The sequence below is a fragment of the Pseudophryne corroboree genome, chromosome 7, assembly GCF_028390025.1.
Source record: "Pseudophryne corroboree isolate aPseCor3 chromosome 7, aPseCor3.hap2, whole genome shotgun sequence".
NCBI lineage: Eukaryota > Metazoa > Chordata > Amphibia > Anura > Myobatrachidae > Pseudophryne > Pseudophryne corroboree.
The window spans coordinates 506,893,666-506,910,386 of NC_086450.1; the positions used below are offsets into that span (position 1 = coordinate 506,893,666).

Consider the following 16,721-nt stretch of genomic DNA (forward strand, 5'->3'; position numbering starts at 1 on the left):
CCTCCGCACGGTACAGCAACACCTGCATTGGCCAGACTGCTCCCACAAAACGGCGGCCAAACGCCGCCGTGCCACAACCGCCTCTGCCTGTCAATTAGGCAGAGGCGATTGCTAGGCTACGACAGCCGTCAGCCATACGCCGGCACATGCGCACTTCTAACTTTATCGCTGCACTGTGATGAACGGCAGTGAGCAAATAGGTCAGAATTACCCCCTATGTGCACTGCAGGGGGGGGGGGGGGGAGATGTAACATGTGCAGAGAGAGTTAGATTTGGGTGTGGTGTGTTCAAACTGAAATCTAAATTGCAGTGTAAAAATAAAGCAGCCGGTATTTACCCTGCACAGAAACTACATAATCCACCCAAATCTAACTCTCTCTGCACATGTTACATCTGCCTCACCTGCAGTGCACATGGTTTTGCACAACTGCTAACAAATTCGCTGTTGCGATCAGGTCTGAATTAGGCCCTTGTGATATAATAGATCTACATAAAATATATAGACAGTCAATAGATCGACCCCATCTGGTCGACATGCAAAAGGTTGACAGACATTTTCACTGTTGACCTTTTGACCCTAAGGTCGTCAGGGTTAAAAGGTTGACATGAAAATGTTCATCACAAATAAGGGTGACACAAGTTTGCTTGTTTGTTTTTTTTTTGTCCAATTTTGTCCATTTTACACAGTGCGTGACCATGATTAGTGAAAACGCAGAGGCTCGCCGTGTTTCGGCAAAGGTGGCTCACTCCGCTACAGCTGCGCACATCACAGGTTACTGTTCCTAGTCATAGTCCACGTGGCTGGTAAGTCAAGCAAAAGTTGAAAAAAACAAACTTGTGTCGACCTATTGTATCTGTTGACCTGTCTTACTAGAAACTGTCTATCCATTGACTGGAACCCCACTTGGCCGCACTGTATCTGTATTTCCCACGGTACCGGACGCTTTTCTAATATAAATTCGCTTTATGGATGATTGTCAGCAGTAGAAATATGAGGTACTGGTTCACATTTTCATCAAAGCTTTCTTTGGATCACAGAAGAATTGAAAGATAAGACAGAGATGGATCCTTTAATTGACAGGACGAACCGCAAGAAAGAAGGTAATTATAGATATTAGATAAATGTCACTAAAATAAGCAACCACCAAACCTAGAGTAGATATTGGGCCACCTGAAGGGTTTTTGGACCCCTAAGTGATACGGTGTCTTAAAAGGGAGATTTTTCAACCCTTTAAAAAGGACAAGGTGAGGAGTTCCTATTTGCAACCAATCAGATTCTAGCTATCCTTTATCTAGTACATCCTGTAAAATGAAAGCTAGTATAATCTGATTGGTTGCTATGGGCAACTTCTCAACCTCTAGTCATTAGAAGGTTTAATACAACTCCCCCATAGTCAGCTTCCACCTGTCTAACCCCTGTATTGAAAGGGGTCAGGTGTATTAAACTGCAATAGTTAATATATGTCCTGAATGGTTACAAAACCAAAGGGTAATTAACCATAGTTAGAGCACAGGTGGCATTGTTCGAAATATTTGTTATAATATATAATATAATATAATATGTTTGTACCTCAAATATGTAATAAATATGTGTACTTACACATAATTGGTGGTGTGGGCAAGAATCTGCCAGAAGCTACGGCTGCCTAGAACCGGTTGCAGTTGGTTGTGCAGACTGTGCTAAGGGATGCTGGGAAAAAAAGTGACAGTTGGATGGCATTACCTCAGAGCGAGAGAAAGATGGAGCCCGTGCTGTCCAAGGGAGGTATAGTGCATGGTTCCTGACATTTGCAGTACCTTAAAGGAGAGAAAATAACCTGTTGACTTTGAAGCGGTCCCAGCGAGGGAATTGATGTGTGATGGGGAGTTGCAGAGGCAGGTGTCGGAAGTAGAGTGGCACCTGAGTGGAGGCAGAACGGCTCTGAGGAGAGAGTGCAGCACATAGAGGCTGTGAGTTGCATTGAGAGAGCTATATTTAATTGCTTAGATATGGAGCAGACAGAGCTCTCTCAGGAGCTGCCTCATCTGTGGAGACTATGGCCCTCATTCAGGTTGGATTGTGACAGACCGAAAATCGCTAACAGACGCCTTTCGGACTTCTATGTATATGCTACATTCGCACAGCGCATGAGCGAAAAGCAAAGTGCGTTCACATCCCCCCCCCGGAATGCAATCACACTTTGAGTGATAGCGGCGGGCGGCGGTGACGTACCGTTGTGGGGGAGTGATCTGGCAATTCAGGTATGGCTGGACCGTTTTCACACACAGCCGCTCCAATGAAAAAGATGGCAGCTGACCGCCTGTATACACAGCCATGCTGCGTCCGTAGGGGACATAATTAATTCTGGACTCAGCAATGCAATCGCAATTGTTTTGCGATCGCACCGCTGCCTGACGATTAGCATACTGGGCGACCTTGCCCTGCGCAGCACCCAGCATGCTATAGAAGCAGTTTCAGGTTCTGCTTTTTAGCAAAATCTGGGTCCTATGGTTAAAGAAGATAGAAATTACTACCCTTGGGGCCTAATATAGTAAGGATTGCAGATTATGCTTTTTAGCAGAATCTGCAATCCTTGCAATCGCATGCTGGGGGCCACCTATCGCATGGCACGGTCACCCAGCATGCTACCCACCACCCACCCACTGCGATCACACTCTAATTGCGATTGCAACACAATAAAAGTGTGGTCACAGAAACTAGTGAATCCTCCTGCCGGCGCAACCAGGCTGCGATGGCAGGAGTCCCATCACCATTTTATCGATCGAACAGCTGCGTGATGACGCACAGCCCCCAGGAAAATGCTGCCAACATGCCCTTGTTTCCCCAACGCTGGCCCGAAAACACTTGGTCGCCGCCCACCGCCTGCCTCTGCCTGTCAATCAGGCAAAGGTGTTCGCAGTTAGTGTTGCCGACCACAAAAAAACTAAAACAAAGCATAATAATTATAATTATGGTCTATCTCATCAGATGTCATATGTTCAAATAGATGAATAGAATTTGATATATCTTCCGCTGGAAGCTATTGAATCTTCCAATATATACCCATTCTGGAAAACTGTAAAATCACTAGGAGTATTAGCTGGCAACAGTAATAGTGAATTTTCATTTAGCCTCTGCATAGGCTCAAAAGTTTCTGATATACAACAGGAGAGGCTGATAAATCTGGGTGATCAATATATGTACTCTGTGCTGTAACAGCTTCCACGTGTGTTATGTGCTGAGAGACCTTTGGAAACTGCAAAATAGCAGCATTAATACACTTACTTACCTGGGGGACCTGCAAGAGGTCCCAGGTTCATATCCCGGACGAGCCCCCATCTGTTTAATATCATTTTAAACTTTGTTTACTTGTTACATAAAGTAACAGATTGAATTGAATTCAGCTTAATAAAACAATTAATTATTTATTTGAAAGAACATGCCCTTGTATATAGCATACTCTCAGCCTGGGTTAGATGACCATAACAACTTGAAATTTGGTGGTACACCAATTTTTATATTTCTTGGTGACACTGAATTCTTTTAACACACCCACTATCTTATTTAGAATCTCTAAACTTTATGTTCATATTGGGACCTACTGTCCTTTGTAACAAGTTAGAAGCTGGCTAGCCTTATTTTGGGCTAATTCCAATTCTATTATATACACTGAACCTGCTGATGTTTTATACAAAATCTGGTAAAGGAACATGTATCTTATACATAAACTATTGTGTGTGTGTGTATAAAGATCACATATCTAAGTCTATGGAATATGCTCATTTTCCATGTAAGGTATATAATGATAGGTATACCTGTATACCTACAAAATATGCTTGTATATAAAATTAGTCAAATATATTACCGGTATATTTCTTATGCACTTAGAGATTTAACAATTGATACTGAAATGATCTCCATTTATGAAAAACTTCCTGTGCATCTTTAAAACAGGCTTCTTTACATTATGTAATGAGGTAAATGCAGTTCAGTACTACTGTATAGTGTAATGAATGACAGGTTCCGTCAGCCAATCAGCAGGTGGTGCTACAGAAGCTTTGTTGGCTATTTTACACATGTGCTGTGCAGTTTAGGAACAGTGACATCTGGTGGACAGAAATTGTATTAAACTTTCTGGCTTTTCCAACGCCTCAGTACATTACATTACTACCTTATGCTACACTAAGTAATTTAGAACACCAGCCAGCGGCACATCAGGGCGCAAATATCAGGGCACACAACATGGTGTATGGAACAAAGATGTACCAGGAGATATCTGAATGTGATACATACAGTATGAAACTGTAAAACCTAACGTAAGGTAGTATGCTGATTACAGCTTTGTTATCCCAGCCAGAAGAGGGGAGAACCGCTGTGTTTTCGCCCGGTCAGACAGGGACAGAGTAGGTGATGTACTGTATTTGATTATAGATCTTAGACATAATAATTATTCAACTTTATCACTGCTCATTTAAACTGCATCCTTATTAGATTAACCACACTTGCATTTTTTTCATTTTGCTGTTGTCGTGTGCCGGTAGAAAAGCCGGAGACACTTGGTTGCATTTGCTCCCTAAACTAAAAGTTGTCATCCTCTACATTGGGCCCTAGCCAAGTTATTGGTTTGAACCCCCTTTCTCCTCTCCATAAACACAGATAAAAATTGGTTTCTGCAAATTGGGGCACCTCTGGCCCACTGGACATAAGGGAAGAGCCTAGGTTGCTAATGGATGATTTGGCTGTGTTCTCTTAAGTGCATTCCCATTCTTACTGCCCAGTTACCAGCCAGAAACATCAGCTGCAGGGAAGTGGCTGAGAAACGTACGTCTGCATTGCACCTACTGTACGTAACAGGTGACATGTGCAGCATGCGAAAATATACGTACGCATTCGAGGTTGCATGCAACTCAGAATCAGGGGCATTGGTGAGAAATGATCTGTGGAATTCTGTGCTGTAACTCTGGGGCAGATTTATTAAGCCTGGGGAAGTGATAAAGTAGAAGGTGATAACGCACCAGCCAGTCAGCTCCCAACTGTCATTTTTCAAACCCAGCCTGTAACATAGAAGTTAGAAGCTGATTGGCTGGTGCATTATCACCTTCCACTTTATCACTTCACCAGGCTTCATAAATCTGCTCCTGTGTGAGATACGGCCATGTATAGTACATACCACTCTGACTCCTTACCCTGATGTCTGCATTTTTACAGGAACGCTGCTTGATCCAGAGATGAAAGAAATAACCATAGAAGGAGGAAAACTGATCATGGATAACAGAGGCACTCTGATGTGCGCCATTTCTCATTATATTGTTGGTAAACACACGGTGAAATGGCTTAAAATAGCGAGAGATGCAAGTGAGCCCGTTCCTGTGAACTCCGACATCAAGATAGCCGATATAAGTAAAGATGAGCCGTCTGGAGATGATACAGCAAAACTGACTTTCACTCCAGTACAGGAGTCCGATAACGGGGCCGTATTCATCTGCAGGCTGGAGCGTCCCGGCTCTGAGAGCCCGATAGAGAGAAGAATAGGCCCGCTACGTGTGACAAGTGAGTAGTACTGAGTATTATCTGGCACAACCAGGGGGGGGTGGCTATATACACCTATAGTACTTACCGCATTATAACAAACATGTATCAGATTTATTTTAAAGTACTATTGTGAGGAATGAAGCCTGGTAGTAAAGGGTGCCGGGCCATATAGCTAATACGGAGACACTTATATGAATTACCAGCAAAAGTAAAATTTCTGTACTTTCTCCTCAGAAAATAATAACCTAGACGAGACTAATTCAGTAAGGATCGCTGATACGATCCTTATTGCATTTCTCCAATGTTTGAGTATTGCGCACGGGCAGAACGGGTCCTATAATCGCGGCACAGATATGCGAACGCGTCTGCCTGATGAACCGGCTGAGGTGTTTGCAAGGAGGGGCGGAGGCGGCCGGTGTTGGGTGAAAACAGGGGTATGTGGCCCCCGTTTTCCAGGAGTTACCTTGGCCTCGGAAGCCGCACTGCTATGGCAAGGCTGAGAAACCTAAAGCTTACTCAGAGTTTATCTGAGATGCGATCGCATCGCAATTGCAGGGAGGAGGTGGTATGTAGCACCTCTTGAATCTGCATTGCTAAGGACTGCTAGAAATCCATAGTGAATCAGGCTCTTAGTTGCAAGGAGATTTTCTTTTCAAATAAAAATTTGCTAAATAAGAAATGTGACTACTGGCTAATAACATTCCTCGTAACAGCTGGTTAGGGATGGACAACTCCCAGATGTCGGGTAGTCAGTGTGGCTAATACTTTACTGGTAACAGATGGTTTGGGATGGACAACTCCCAGATGTCATGTAGTCAGTGTGGCTAATACATTCCTGGTAACAGCTGGTTAGGGATGGACAACTCCCAGATGTCAGGTAGTCAGTGTAGCTAATAACATTCCTGGTAACAGCTGGTTAGGGATGGACAACTCCCAGATGTCGGGTAGTCGGTGTGGCTAATAACATTCCTGGTAACAGCTGGTTAGGGATGGACAACTCCCAGATGTTAGGTAGTCAGTGTGGCTAATACATTCCTGGTAACAGCTGGTTAGGGATGGACAACTCCCAGATGTCGGGTAGTCGGTGTGGCTAATACATTACTGGTAACAGCTGGTTAGGGATGGACAACTCCCAGATGTCATGTAGTCAGTGTGGCTAATACATTCCTGGTAACAACTGGTTAGGGATGGACAACTCCCAGATGTCAGGTAGTCAGTGTGGCTAATAACATTCCTAGTAACAGCTGGTTAGGGATGGACAACTCCCAGATGTCAGGTAGTCAGTGTGGCTAATAACATTCCTGGTAACAGCTGGTTAGGGATGGACAACTCCCAGATGTTAGGTAGTCAGTGTGGCTAATACATTCCTGGTAACAGCTGGTTAGGGATGGACAACTCCCAGATGTCGGGTAGTCGGTGTGGCTAATACATTACTGGTAACAGCTGGTTAGGGATGGACAACTCCCAGATGTCGGATAGTCAGTGGGGCTAATACTTTACTGGTAACAGATGGTTAGGGATGGACAACTCCCAGATGTTAGGTAGTCAGTGTGGCTAATACATTCCTGGTAACAGCTGGTTAGGGATGGACAACTCCCAGATGTCGGGTAGTCAGTGTGGCTAGTACATTACTGGTAGCAGCTGATTAGGGATGGACAACTATTGTAATGTATGATTGGAGTGCTTGCCATAGTGTCTGCACCTTGGGGCAAGACCATAAGCAGTGAACCAGGTCTGCGTCCAGAGCAGCACATTTAAAACAGTGGGATGAGGGGGCAGCTCCCATGAGGTGTCGTAGCTTTGGGGTAACATATGCTCTATGTAGGATTTTCTGGTGCATTTCGGAGTATGAAATGGAACCCAGTGTTTTGTCTAGATAAGTGTTGGCCTCTAGTATCACTTTTAAGGAGAGATCCGGGAACTCTATTCTCCATTTCATAAGTCCCACTGAGCCTGTGTCTATGTTTAGTAAGGTGCGAGAGTGTGAATATATAAAGGCTGTGGAAAAGGTGTTATTCACGGACAGGCGTAGTGTTTTATCCAGATTGTGAGATTTATCATGTTGTGGTATCAAGGACAGGGCCCTCTGTACGTAACTGCAGGCTTGAAGGAATGGGAACAGTGGTATCTGTAAATGTGGGAAACGCGCTATGACCTGCGAGTGTGTTAGTAGAGTCAATGTTTCGGCATTCAAAAATTGGTGGATATATTACAGGCCTCCATTGTGCCAGGTATGAAATATATGTGAGGTTGTGTGGGGTTGAAAGTCTGGATTACCCCAGAGAGGTAGAAACAGTGATTTGTATTGTGATATTCCAAGTCGTGAGCGGACTGATCGCCATGCTGTACAAGTGGAGGATATAAGTAAATTGTGTTTTGCTCTATTTGGCATGGAGTTGGGTGTTGTATGTAACAGGGTTATCAGGTTCCAAGAAGGTGTGAAGGATTGTTCTAGATATGTGTTTGCATATATGCTTTGTCCGCTGATCCAGTCCACTGCAATCCTATAATTAGCTGCTAGAGCATAAGTATACAGACATGGTAAATTTAATCCACCAAGGGACCGAGGTTGGCGCAATTTAAACAATGAAAATCTAGGGCGTTTTCCCGCCCAAATAAATGTGGATACTGCTTTATCCAATTGAGTGAATGTGTCCTTGGGTGGAATCAGCGGGAGCATCTGAAGCACATATAAGTAACGTGGGAAGCTAATAATTTTATACAAATGACTTCTGCCCGTATATGTAAGGGGGAGGTGGGCCCACCTAGCGAAGTCAGCATATGTTTTAGTGAGTAATGGTGAGAAGTTGAGGGGATACAATTCAGATGGATGACTAGAAAACACAATACCTAGATAGGTAATGCGGTTATTTGGGGCCCATTGAAATGGGAAGGTGGTGTCCCAACCCATTTTGGCCGAAGGGAAGAAGGCCAAAGCCTCCGTTTTAGAGTAGTTGATTTTAAACCCAGAAACTTGTTCAAAGGATTTTAATATGTCTAGTAGATGTGGGATGGCCTCTTTGGGGTTGCTAAAGTACAATAGGATGTCATCTGCAAATGCTGAGAATTTAAGTTCTCGGTCTGCCAGTTTTATACCCTGCCATTTCGTTTCCTTTATAAAGTGGCGAAGAAGCGGGTCCAAGGCTAAGTTAAACAGTAGAGGAGATAGAGTAGAGGGCATTCCTGTCTTGTGCCACAGTGTAAGGAAAAGAGTCTAGAGTTATGACCATTAATTGTTAAGAAGGCTTGGGGGGTACGATAAAGGGTATGAAATACCTGAAGAAAGTCTAGGCCAAAATTTTGGAATCTGAGTATTCTGTCAATGTGGGCCCAAGAGACTCGGTCAAATGCCTTGTCTGCATCACAACTTAGAACAATGTTCCCCATCTCCAACGAGTCATGAGTTTTGGTCATGGCCGCTAGGAGAGAGCGAACATTATGCACAGAGTGTCTGTTACGTAGGAACCCTGTTTGGGCGGGATGAAGTAGTTTAGGTAGGACCAACTGGAGTCGGGAAGCCAATATCTTCGTGAATATTTTAAAATCTTGCTTCAATAGTGAGATTGGTCGGTAGGACGAGACCAGGGTGTGGTCCTTATTGGGTTTGGGGAGGACTATGACTCGTGCTGTGTTGAAGTTATGAGGAGCCGGGTGTCCTGTCAGAATTGAATTATATAAAATTAAAAGATGCTCGCTAATATGTGGTAAGAGTAGTTTGTAATAGGCTGCAGACAGTCCGTCTGGGCCGGGAGATTTCCCATTGGGTAGGGATTTAATAATTGCTTCCAATTCCTCTGCAGTAATGGGAGTAGTGAGGAGTTCTTTGTCTTCTTCTGATAATGTGGGAAGGTCGGCTTTTGTTAAAAACTCTGAGCCAAGTTCTGGTTGGTCCAGAGGGGCCGTGTATAAAGTCTCAAAGAAGGACAGAAAGGTATCGCTAATTGCCTCTTGTGTTAGCGCTGGTGAAGCGAGGGCGTCTCGAATAGTCGAGATATGTTTGGCGGTTGCATGAGCCTTCACCATATTTGCCAATAATTTTCCAGGGCGATTACCCCAACGGAAATATTTGTTGGACTGGAAGGAAAGGAACAGTTTGGCCTGCTCCGTGCATAGTGTGTCGTAGACTAATTTAGCATCTTTATATCGTGTTCTATTGGATTCCGATGGATCGGCCAATAGTTGAGAATAAATGGAAGTAACCTGGAGAGAGGCTTTAGCCATTCTCTCCCTTAGTTGTCTCTTTCTGGCGGCTACATATGAGATCACTTGACCTCTAATGACCGGTTTAGAAGCCTGCCAGAAGAGGTTCATGTTATCAATATGTATTGCATTATCGCCTGTGTAATTGAGGTATGATTGGGTCAAGTAGAGTTTAAAGTCTTCTGAGTGTGTTAGATGTTCTGGGAACCGCCAGGTGTAAGAGTATAGACGGGGTGTGGTCAGGGTAATTGATAATGTAATTGGAGCATGATCTGATAGAAGGATGTTAGCGATGGTGGTGTCTTGTATTCTATGTATTAAAGAGGAGGATACTAGCCAATAATCTAGTCTGGAGAATATTTTGTGTGGGTGTGAGAAGGAGTATTCCCTGGAATCAGGATTAAGAAATCGCCAAGGATCTATGAGCTGTAAGGAGTCTAGCATTAGGGACAGTGGTGGGGGAGTAGATCTATTCAAACCTGATTGTCTGGGACCACCTGACACATCTAGCATCGGATCTAGAACGACATTAAGATCTCCTCCTAGTATCAAGGATCCTTCTACCCAATCCTGTAAGTGAACAAAAATATCTGAGAAAAATGAAGCGTTAGGCCCTGTGGGGGCATAAATACAAGCCAGAGTGAAACGTTCTCCCTCGATATCAACCTTTAAAAACAGGAATCTACCCTCTGGGTCCACTCGTTCCTCCCTGATCGCATAATGTATTGATTTTCGAAAAAGGATTACCACTCCCCTTGTTTTGGTAGTATATGATGCACTTCTAAAGTCTCCCACCCAAGTATCCCTAAGTACGTTAGGGTCAGTGATTCGCCAATGTGTCTCTTGTAGTAATACCACATCGGGGTGAAATTTTTTAAGGTGGTTTAGTACTTTTTTCCTCTTGATTGGTGTGTTCAAACCCTCCACGTTCCATGAGACAAATTTAAGAGACCTCTTTGAGTTATCAAGAGGAGTTTCGGCCTCTTCGGGATTCAACATTATCCAATGCCCAGTCTGATGGAACGCAGAAGGAGAAGCCACAATCGGTAACCCACTCCCCAGTCCCAGCGAGCAGGGGAGGGGTCAAAGAAGCATGTAAGGAAGTCATGTGGGGTCACTTTCATAATATAACGAGAAATTTTTGTATATGTACAAAATATTTGCTGATACAACTTTGGCCACCTATCAAAAACATTTTTACATTTTTGAACCAAATATGATAGTAACAATAACCATCCATATATAACTGAAACCTTAGTATGAATAGAAAAGAGAAGGGGGAGAGGAAACAAAAAGGGAGCCGACAGAACAATTGGGAGTAGAGCTCTCCGCCATCCCCCCACCCCCATCAAGTAAGAAGTGTATCCACTCATCAATGGCTGTATGAGCCAGATATATATTATTAATATTACATTATCCATTGGAGCAGAGAGGAGAGAGGAGAGAGAAAAAGAGCGAAGAAATACTTGGTTTTAGGAAAGTCAATCAGCATCGTCCATTCTAGAATCTGAGTGCGAGTCTGATATAGACTTGAGGAAGTTGCGAGCAGCTTCTGGGGTATGGAAAAAATGTGGTTTGCCTGCATGAAAGAGTCTTAACTTTGCAGGGTATAGTAGAGCGAATCTGATATTTTTGGAAAATAGTTCTTTGCAAACCGGGGAGAACTCTCTTCGTTGCGTTGAAACCTGGAAAGAAAAGTCTTGAAAAAGCAGAATTTTAGATCCTTCATGGTGGAGGTCTGAGCATTTACGATATGCTTCTAAAATCTTCACCTTGTCAAGGTAATTTAGCAGTTTAAAGATTACCGGTCTAGGGCGGGTCTGGGAAGCTTGTGAGGATTGTCTATCAGGGCCGATATGGTGTGCCCTTTTGACCATGTAGGAAGTGGGTGAAGAGGGAAAACCAAGTGTTGCGGGGAGCCAGTAAGTAACCAAATCTAGTAGATCTTTTTGTTTGACGGATTCAGGGAGGCCAATCAGGCGCAAGTTGTTCCGACGGTTGCAATTTTCCAATTCCTCGAGTTTATCACTCATGGCCGCCAAGGTGTTATCATGTGCTTGCTGCTGTGTTTGTATCGCATTATGGTCGTCTTCCAGTGTGGAGATGCGATCTTCGGCATCTGCCAGGCGCTGTGTGTGTTGGGTCAGTTGTGCAGCAGCTGATGTGATGGCCTCCATTAATGGTGCCAGCTTGGCATCTAATAGTGGTGAAATGATTTCTGCAATTTCCCTGGCTTTCTGCATTGCAGATGGGCTAGCCTGGATGTCAGGGGGCAGCAGGTCAACTGGATCTTTTCTGCCCGGTGAGGGTGAATATCTCTGTTGAGTAGGACTTTGGTCTTTATCTTTAGTTGCTGGTTTATTTTTGTTTTGTGAATTCTTTTACGCACGAGGCGTTTTGGCTACATATTTTTCCATAACGGGTATTGCTGCTAAATAGTTGTGAGCAGGGGAATGGAGGTGCGATATGTATTATATAAGTGCTCTCTGTGGAAGGAGGAGGGTGAGGTAGGAGAGCCCAATCGCTCCTTGCATCAGCAGTGAGGGTAAACCCCAGGCAGCGACCAGCGCGGTACCTGAGGAGTCCTGGATGTGCAGCACGGTGTTGTCTCTCTCCCAAATTCGCAGGGGTCAGCAGGATGCACCTTAGAGACAGCCGCTGTACAAGCCGGATCTGTGTCACGGTGAATGTTCCCGTCTTCCAGTGATGGCGGCTGGGCCGCGGAGTATACTGGGTGCGGTCACGGGGTTAGGTGGGGATTCGGCCTCTGCAGCGGCAGGGCTATTCGTATCTGCACGCACCTGGTGTAGCGGTGTGGGGTCCAGCGGGCAGCACAGCGGATCGCTGTATACAGCCTGGATCCTTCAGGCGGCTCAGCCACGGCTTTGCACGCGGTCCAAACCACACCCACTATCTTATTTAGAATCTCTCTAAACTTTATGTTCATATTAGGACCTACTGTCCTTGGTAACAAGTTAGAAACTGGCTAGCCTTATTTTGGGCTAATTCCAATTCTATTATATACACTGAACCTGCTGATGTTTTATACAAAATCTGTTAAAGGAACATGTATCTTATACATAAACTAATGTGTGTGTATAAAGATTACATATCTAAGTTTATGGAATATGCTCATTTTCCGTGTAAGGTATATAATGATAGGTATACCTGTATACCTACAAAATATGCTTGTGTATAAAATTAGTCAAATATATTACCGGTATATTTCTTATGCACTTAGAGATTTAACAATTGATACTGAAATGATCTCCATTTATGAAAAACTTTCTGTGCATCTTTAAAACAGGCTTCTTTACATTATGTAATGAGGTGAATGCAGTTCAGTACTACTGTATAGTGTAATGAATGACAGGTTCCGTCAGCCAATCAGCAGGTGGTGCTACAGAAGCTTTGTTGGCTATTTTACACATGTGCTGTGCAGTTTAGGAACAGTGACTTCTGGTGGACAGAAAATTGTATTAAACTTTCTGGCTTTTCCAGCGCCTCAGTACATTACATTACTACGTTATGCTACACTAAGTAATTTAGAACACCAGCCAGCAGCACGTCAGGGCGCAAATAGCAGGGCACACTACATGGTGTATGGAGCAAAGATGTACCAGGAGATATCTGAATGTGATAAGTACATACAGTATGAAACTGTAAAACCTAACGTAAGGTAGTATGCTAATTACAGCTTTGTTATCCCAGCCAGAAGAGGGGAGAACCGCTGTTTTTTTTTTTGCCCGGTTAGACAGGGCTGGTAGGTGATGTACTGTATTTGATTATAGATCTTAGACATAATAATTATTCAACTTTATCACTGCTCATTTAAACTGTATCCTTATTAGATTAACCACACTTGCAGTTTTTTTTTTTTCATTTTGCTGTTGCCGTCTGCCGGTAGAAAAGCCGGAGACACTTGGTTGCATTTGCTCCCTAAACTAAAAGTTGTCATCCTCTACATTGGGCCCTAGCCAAGTTATTGGTTTGGACCCCCTTTCTCCTCTCCATAAACACAGATAAAAATTGGTTTCTGCAAATTGGGGCACCTCTGGCCCACTGGACATAAGGGAAGAGCCTAGGTTGCTAATGGATGATTTGGCTGTGTTCTCTTAAGTGCATTCCCATTCTTACTGCCCAGTTACCAGCCAGAAACATCAGCTGCAGGGAAGTGGCTGAGAAACGTACGTCTGCATTGCACCTACTGTACGTAACAGGTGACGTGCAGCATGCGAAAATATACGTACACATTCGAGGTTGCATGCAACTCAGAATCAGGGGCATTGGTGAGAAATGATCTGTGGAATTCTGTGCTGTAACTCTGGGGCAGATTTATTAAGCCTGGGGAAGTGATAAAGTAGAAGGTGATAACGCACCAGCCAGTCAGCTCCCAACTGTCATTTTTCAAACCCAGCCTGTAACATAGAAGTTAGAAGCTGATTGGCTGGTGCATTATCACCTTCCACTTTATCACTTCACCAGGCTTCATAAATCTGCCCCTGTGTGAGATATGGCCATGTATAGTACATACCACTCTGACTCCTTACCCTGATGTCTGCATTTTTACAGGAACGCTGCTTGATCCAGAGATGAAAGAAATAACCATAGAAGGAGGAAAACTGATCATGGAGAACAGAGGCACTCTGATGTGCGCCATTTCTCATTATATTGTTGATGAACACACGGTGAAATGGCTTAAAATAGCGAGAGATGCAAGTGAGCCCGTTCCTGTGAACTTCGACATCAACAAGATAGCCGATATAAGAAAAGATGAGCCGTCTGGAGATGATATAGCAAAACTGACTTTCACTCCAGTACAGGAGTCCGATAACGGAGCCGTATTCATCTGCAGGCTGGAGCGTCCCGGCTCTGAGAGCCCGATAGAGAGAAGAATAGGCCCGCTACGTGTGACAAGTGAGTAGTACTGAGCATTATCTGGCACAACCGGGGGTGGGGGGGGTGGCTATGTACACCTACAGTACTTACCGCATTATAACAAACATGTATCACATTTATTTTAAAGTACTATTGTGAGGAATGAAGCCTGGCAGTAAAGGGTGCAGGGCCATAGAGCTAATACAGAAACACTTATATGAATTACCAACAAAAGTCACGGTTCTGTACTTTCTCCTCAGAAAATAATAACCTAGATGAGACTAATTCAGTAAGGATCGCTGATACGATCCTTATTGCATTTTCCTGATGTTTGAGTATTGCGCACGGGCAGAACGGGTCCTATAATCGCGGCACAGATGTGCGAACGCCTCTTCCTGATGAACCGGCTGAGGTGTTTGCAAGGAGGGGCGGAGGCGGCCGGTGTTGGGTGAAAATGGGGGTATGTGGCCCCCGTTTTCCAGGAGTTACCTTGGCCTCGGAAGCCGCACTGCTATGGCAAGGCTGAGAAACCTAAAGCTTACTCAGAGTTTATCTGAGATGCGATCGCATCGCAATTGCAGGGAGGAGGTGGTATGTAGCACCTCTTGAATCTGCATTGCTAAGGACTGCTAGCAATCCATAGTGAATCAGGCTCTTAGTTGCAAGGAGATTTTCTTTTCAAATAAAAATTTGCTAAATAAGAAATGTGGCTAATAACATTCCTGGTAACAGCTGGTTAGGGATGGACAACTCCCAGATGTCGGGTAGTCGGTGTGGCTAATACATTACTGGTAGCAGCTGATTAGGGATGGACAACTCCCAGGTGTCAGGTAGTCAGTCTGGCTAATACATTATTGGTAACAGCTGGTTAGGGATGGACAACTCCCAGATGTCGGGTAGTCAGTGTGGCTAATACTTTACTGGTAACAGATGGTTTGGGATGGACATCTCCCAGATGTCATGTAGTCAGTGTGGCTAATACATTCCTGGTAACAGCTGGTTAGGGATGGACAACTACCAGATGTTAGGTAGTCAGTGTGGCTAATAACATTCCTGGTAACAGCTGGTTAGGGATGGATAACTCCCAGATGTCAGGTAGTCAGTGTGGCTAATAACATTCCTGGTAACAGCTGGTTAGGGATGGACAACTCCCAGATGTTAGGTAGTCAGTGTGGCTAATACATTCCTGGTAACAGCTGGTTAGGGATGGACAACTCCCAGATATCGGGTAGTCGGTGTGGCTAATACATTACTGGTAACAGCTGGTTAGGGATGGACAACTCCCAGATGTCGGGTAGTCAGTGTGGCTAATACTTTACTGGTAACAGATGGTTAGGGATGGACAACTCCCAGATGTTAGGTAGTCAGTGTGGCTAATACATTCCTGGTAACAGCTGGTTAGGGATGGACAACTCCCAGATGTCAGGTAGTCAGTGTGGCTAATACATTACTGGTAACAGCTGGTTAGGGATGGACAACTCCCAGATGTCAGGTAGTCAGTGTGGCTAATACATTACTGGTAGCAGCTGGTTAGGGATGGACAACTCCCAGATGTCAGGTAGTCAGTGTGGCTAATAACATTCCTGGTAACAGCTGGTTAGGGATGGACAACTCCCAGATGTTGGGTAGTCAGTGTGGCTAATACATTACTGGTAACAGCTGGTTAGGGATGGACAACTCCCAGATGTTAGGTAGTCAGTGTGGCTAATACATTCCTGGTAACAGCTGGTTAGGGATGGACAACTCCCAGATGTCAGGTAGTCAGTGTGGCTAATACATTACTGGTAACAGCTGGTTAGGGATGGACAACTCCCAGATGTCAGGTAGTCAGTGTGGCTAGTACATTACTGGTAGCAGCTGATTAGGGATGGACAACTATTGTAATGTATGATTGGAGTGCTTGCCATAGTGTCTGCACCTTGGGGCAAGACCATAAGCAGTGAACCAGGTCTGCGTCCAGAGCAGCACATTTAAAACAGTGGGATGAGGGGGCAGCTCCCATGAGGTGTCGTAGCTTTGGGGTAACATATGCTCTATGTAGGATTTTCTGGTGCATTTCGGAGTATGAAATGGAACCCAGTGTTTTGTCTAGATAAGTGTTGGCCTCTAGTATCACTTTTAAGGAGAGATC

General features: G+C 44.3%; 1 protein-coding gene across 1 annotated transcript in view; it reads left to right on the top strand.

Moving 5' to 3' along the window:
* The window catches only part of LOC134944449 (uncharacterized), a 235,903-nt gene that overhangs the window by 94,871 nt on the left and 124,311 nt on the right, over positions 1 to 16,721 (top strand). Inside the window, exons 9-11 of the mRNA XM_063933024.1 lie at positions 1,039 to 1,101; positions 5,189 to 5,530; positions 14,285 to 14,629. Coding sequence (XP_063789094.1) covers positions 1,039 to 1,101; positions 5,189 to 5,530; positions 14,285 to 14,629 — 750 coding nt within the window. The remainder of the gene's footprint in view (positions 1 to 1,038; positions 1,102 to 5,188; positions 5,531 to 14,284; positions 14,630 to 16,721) is intronic.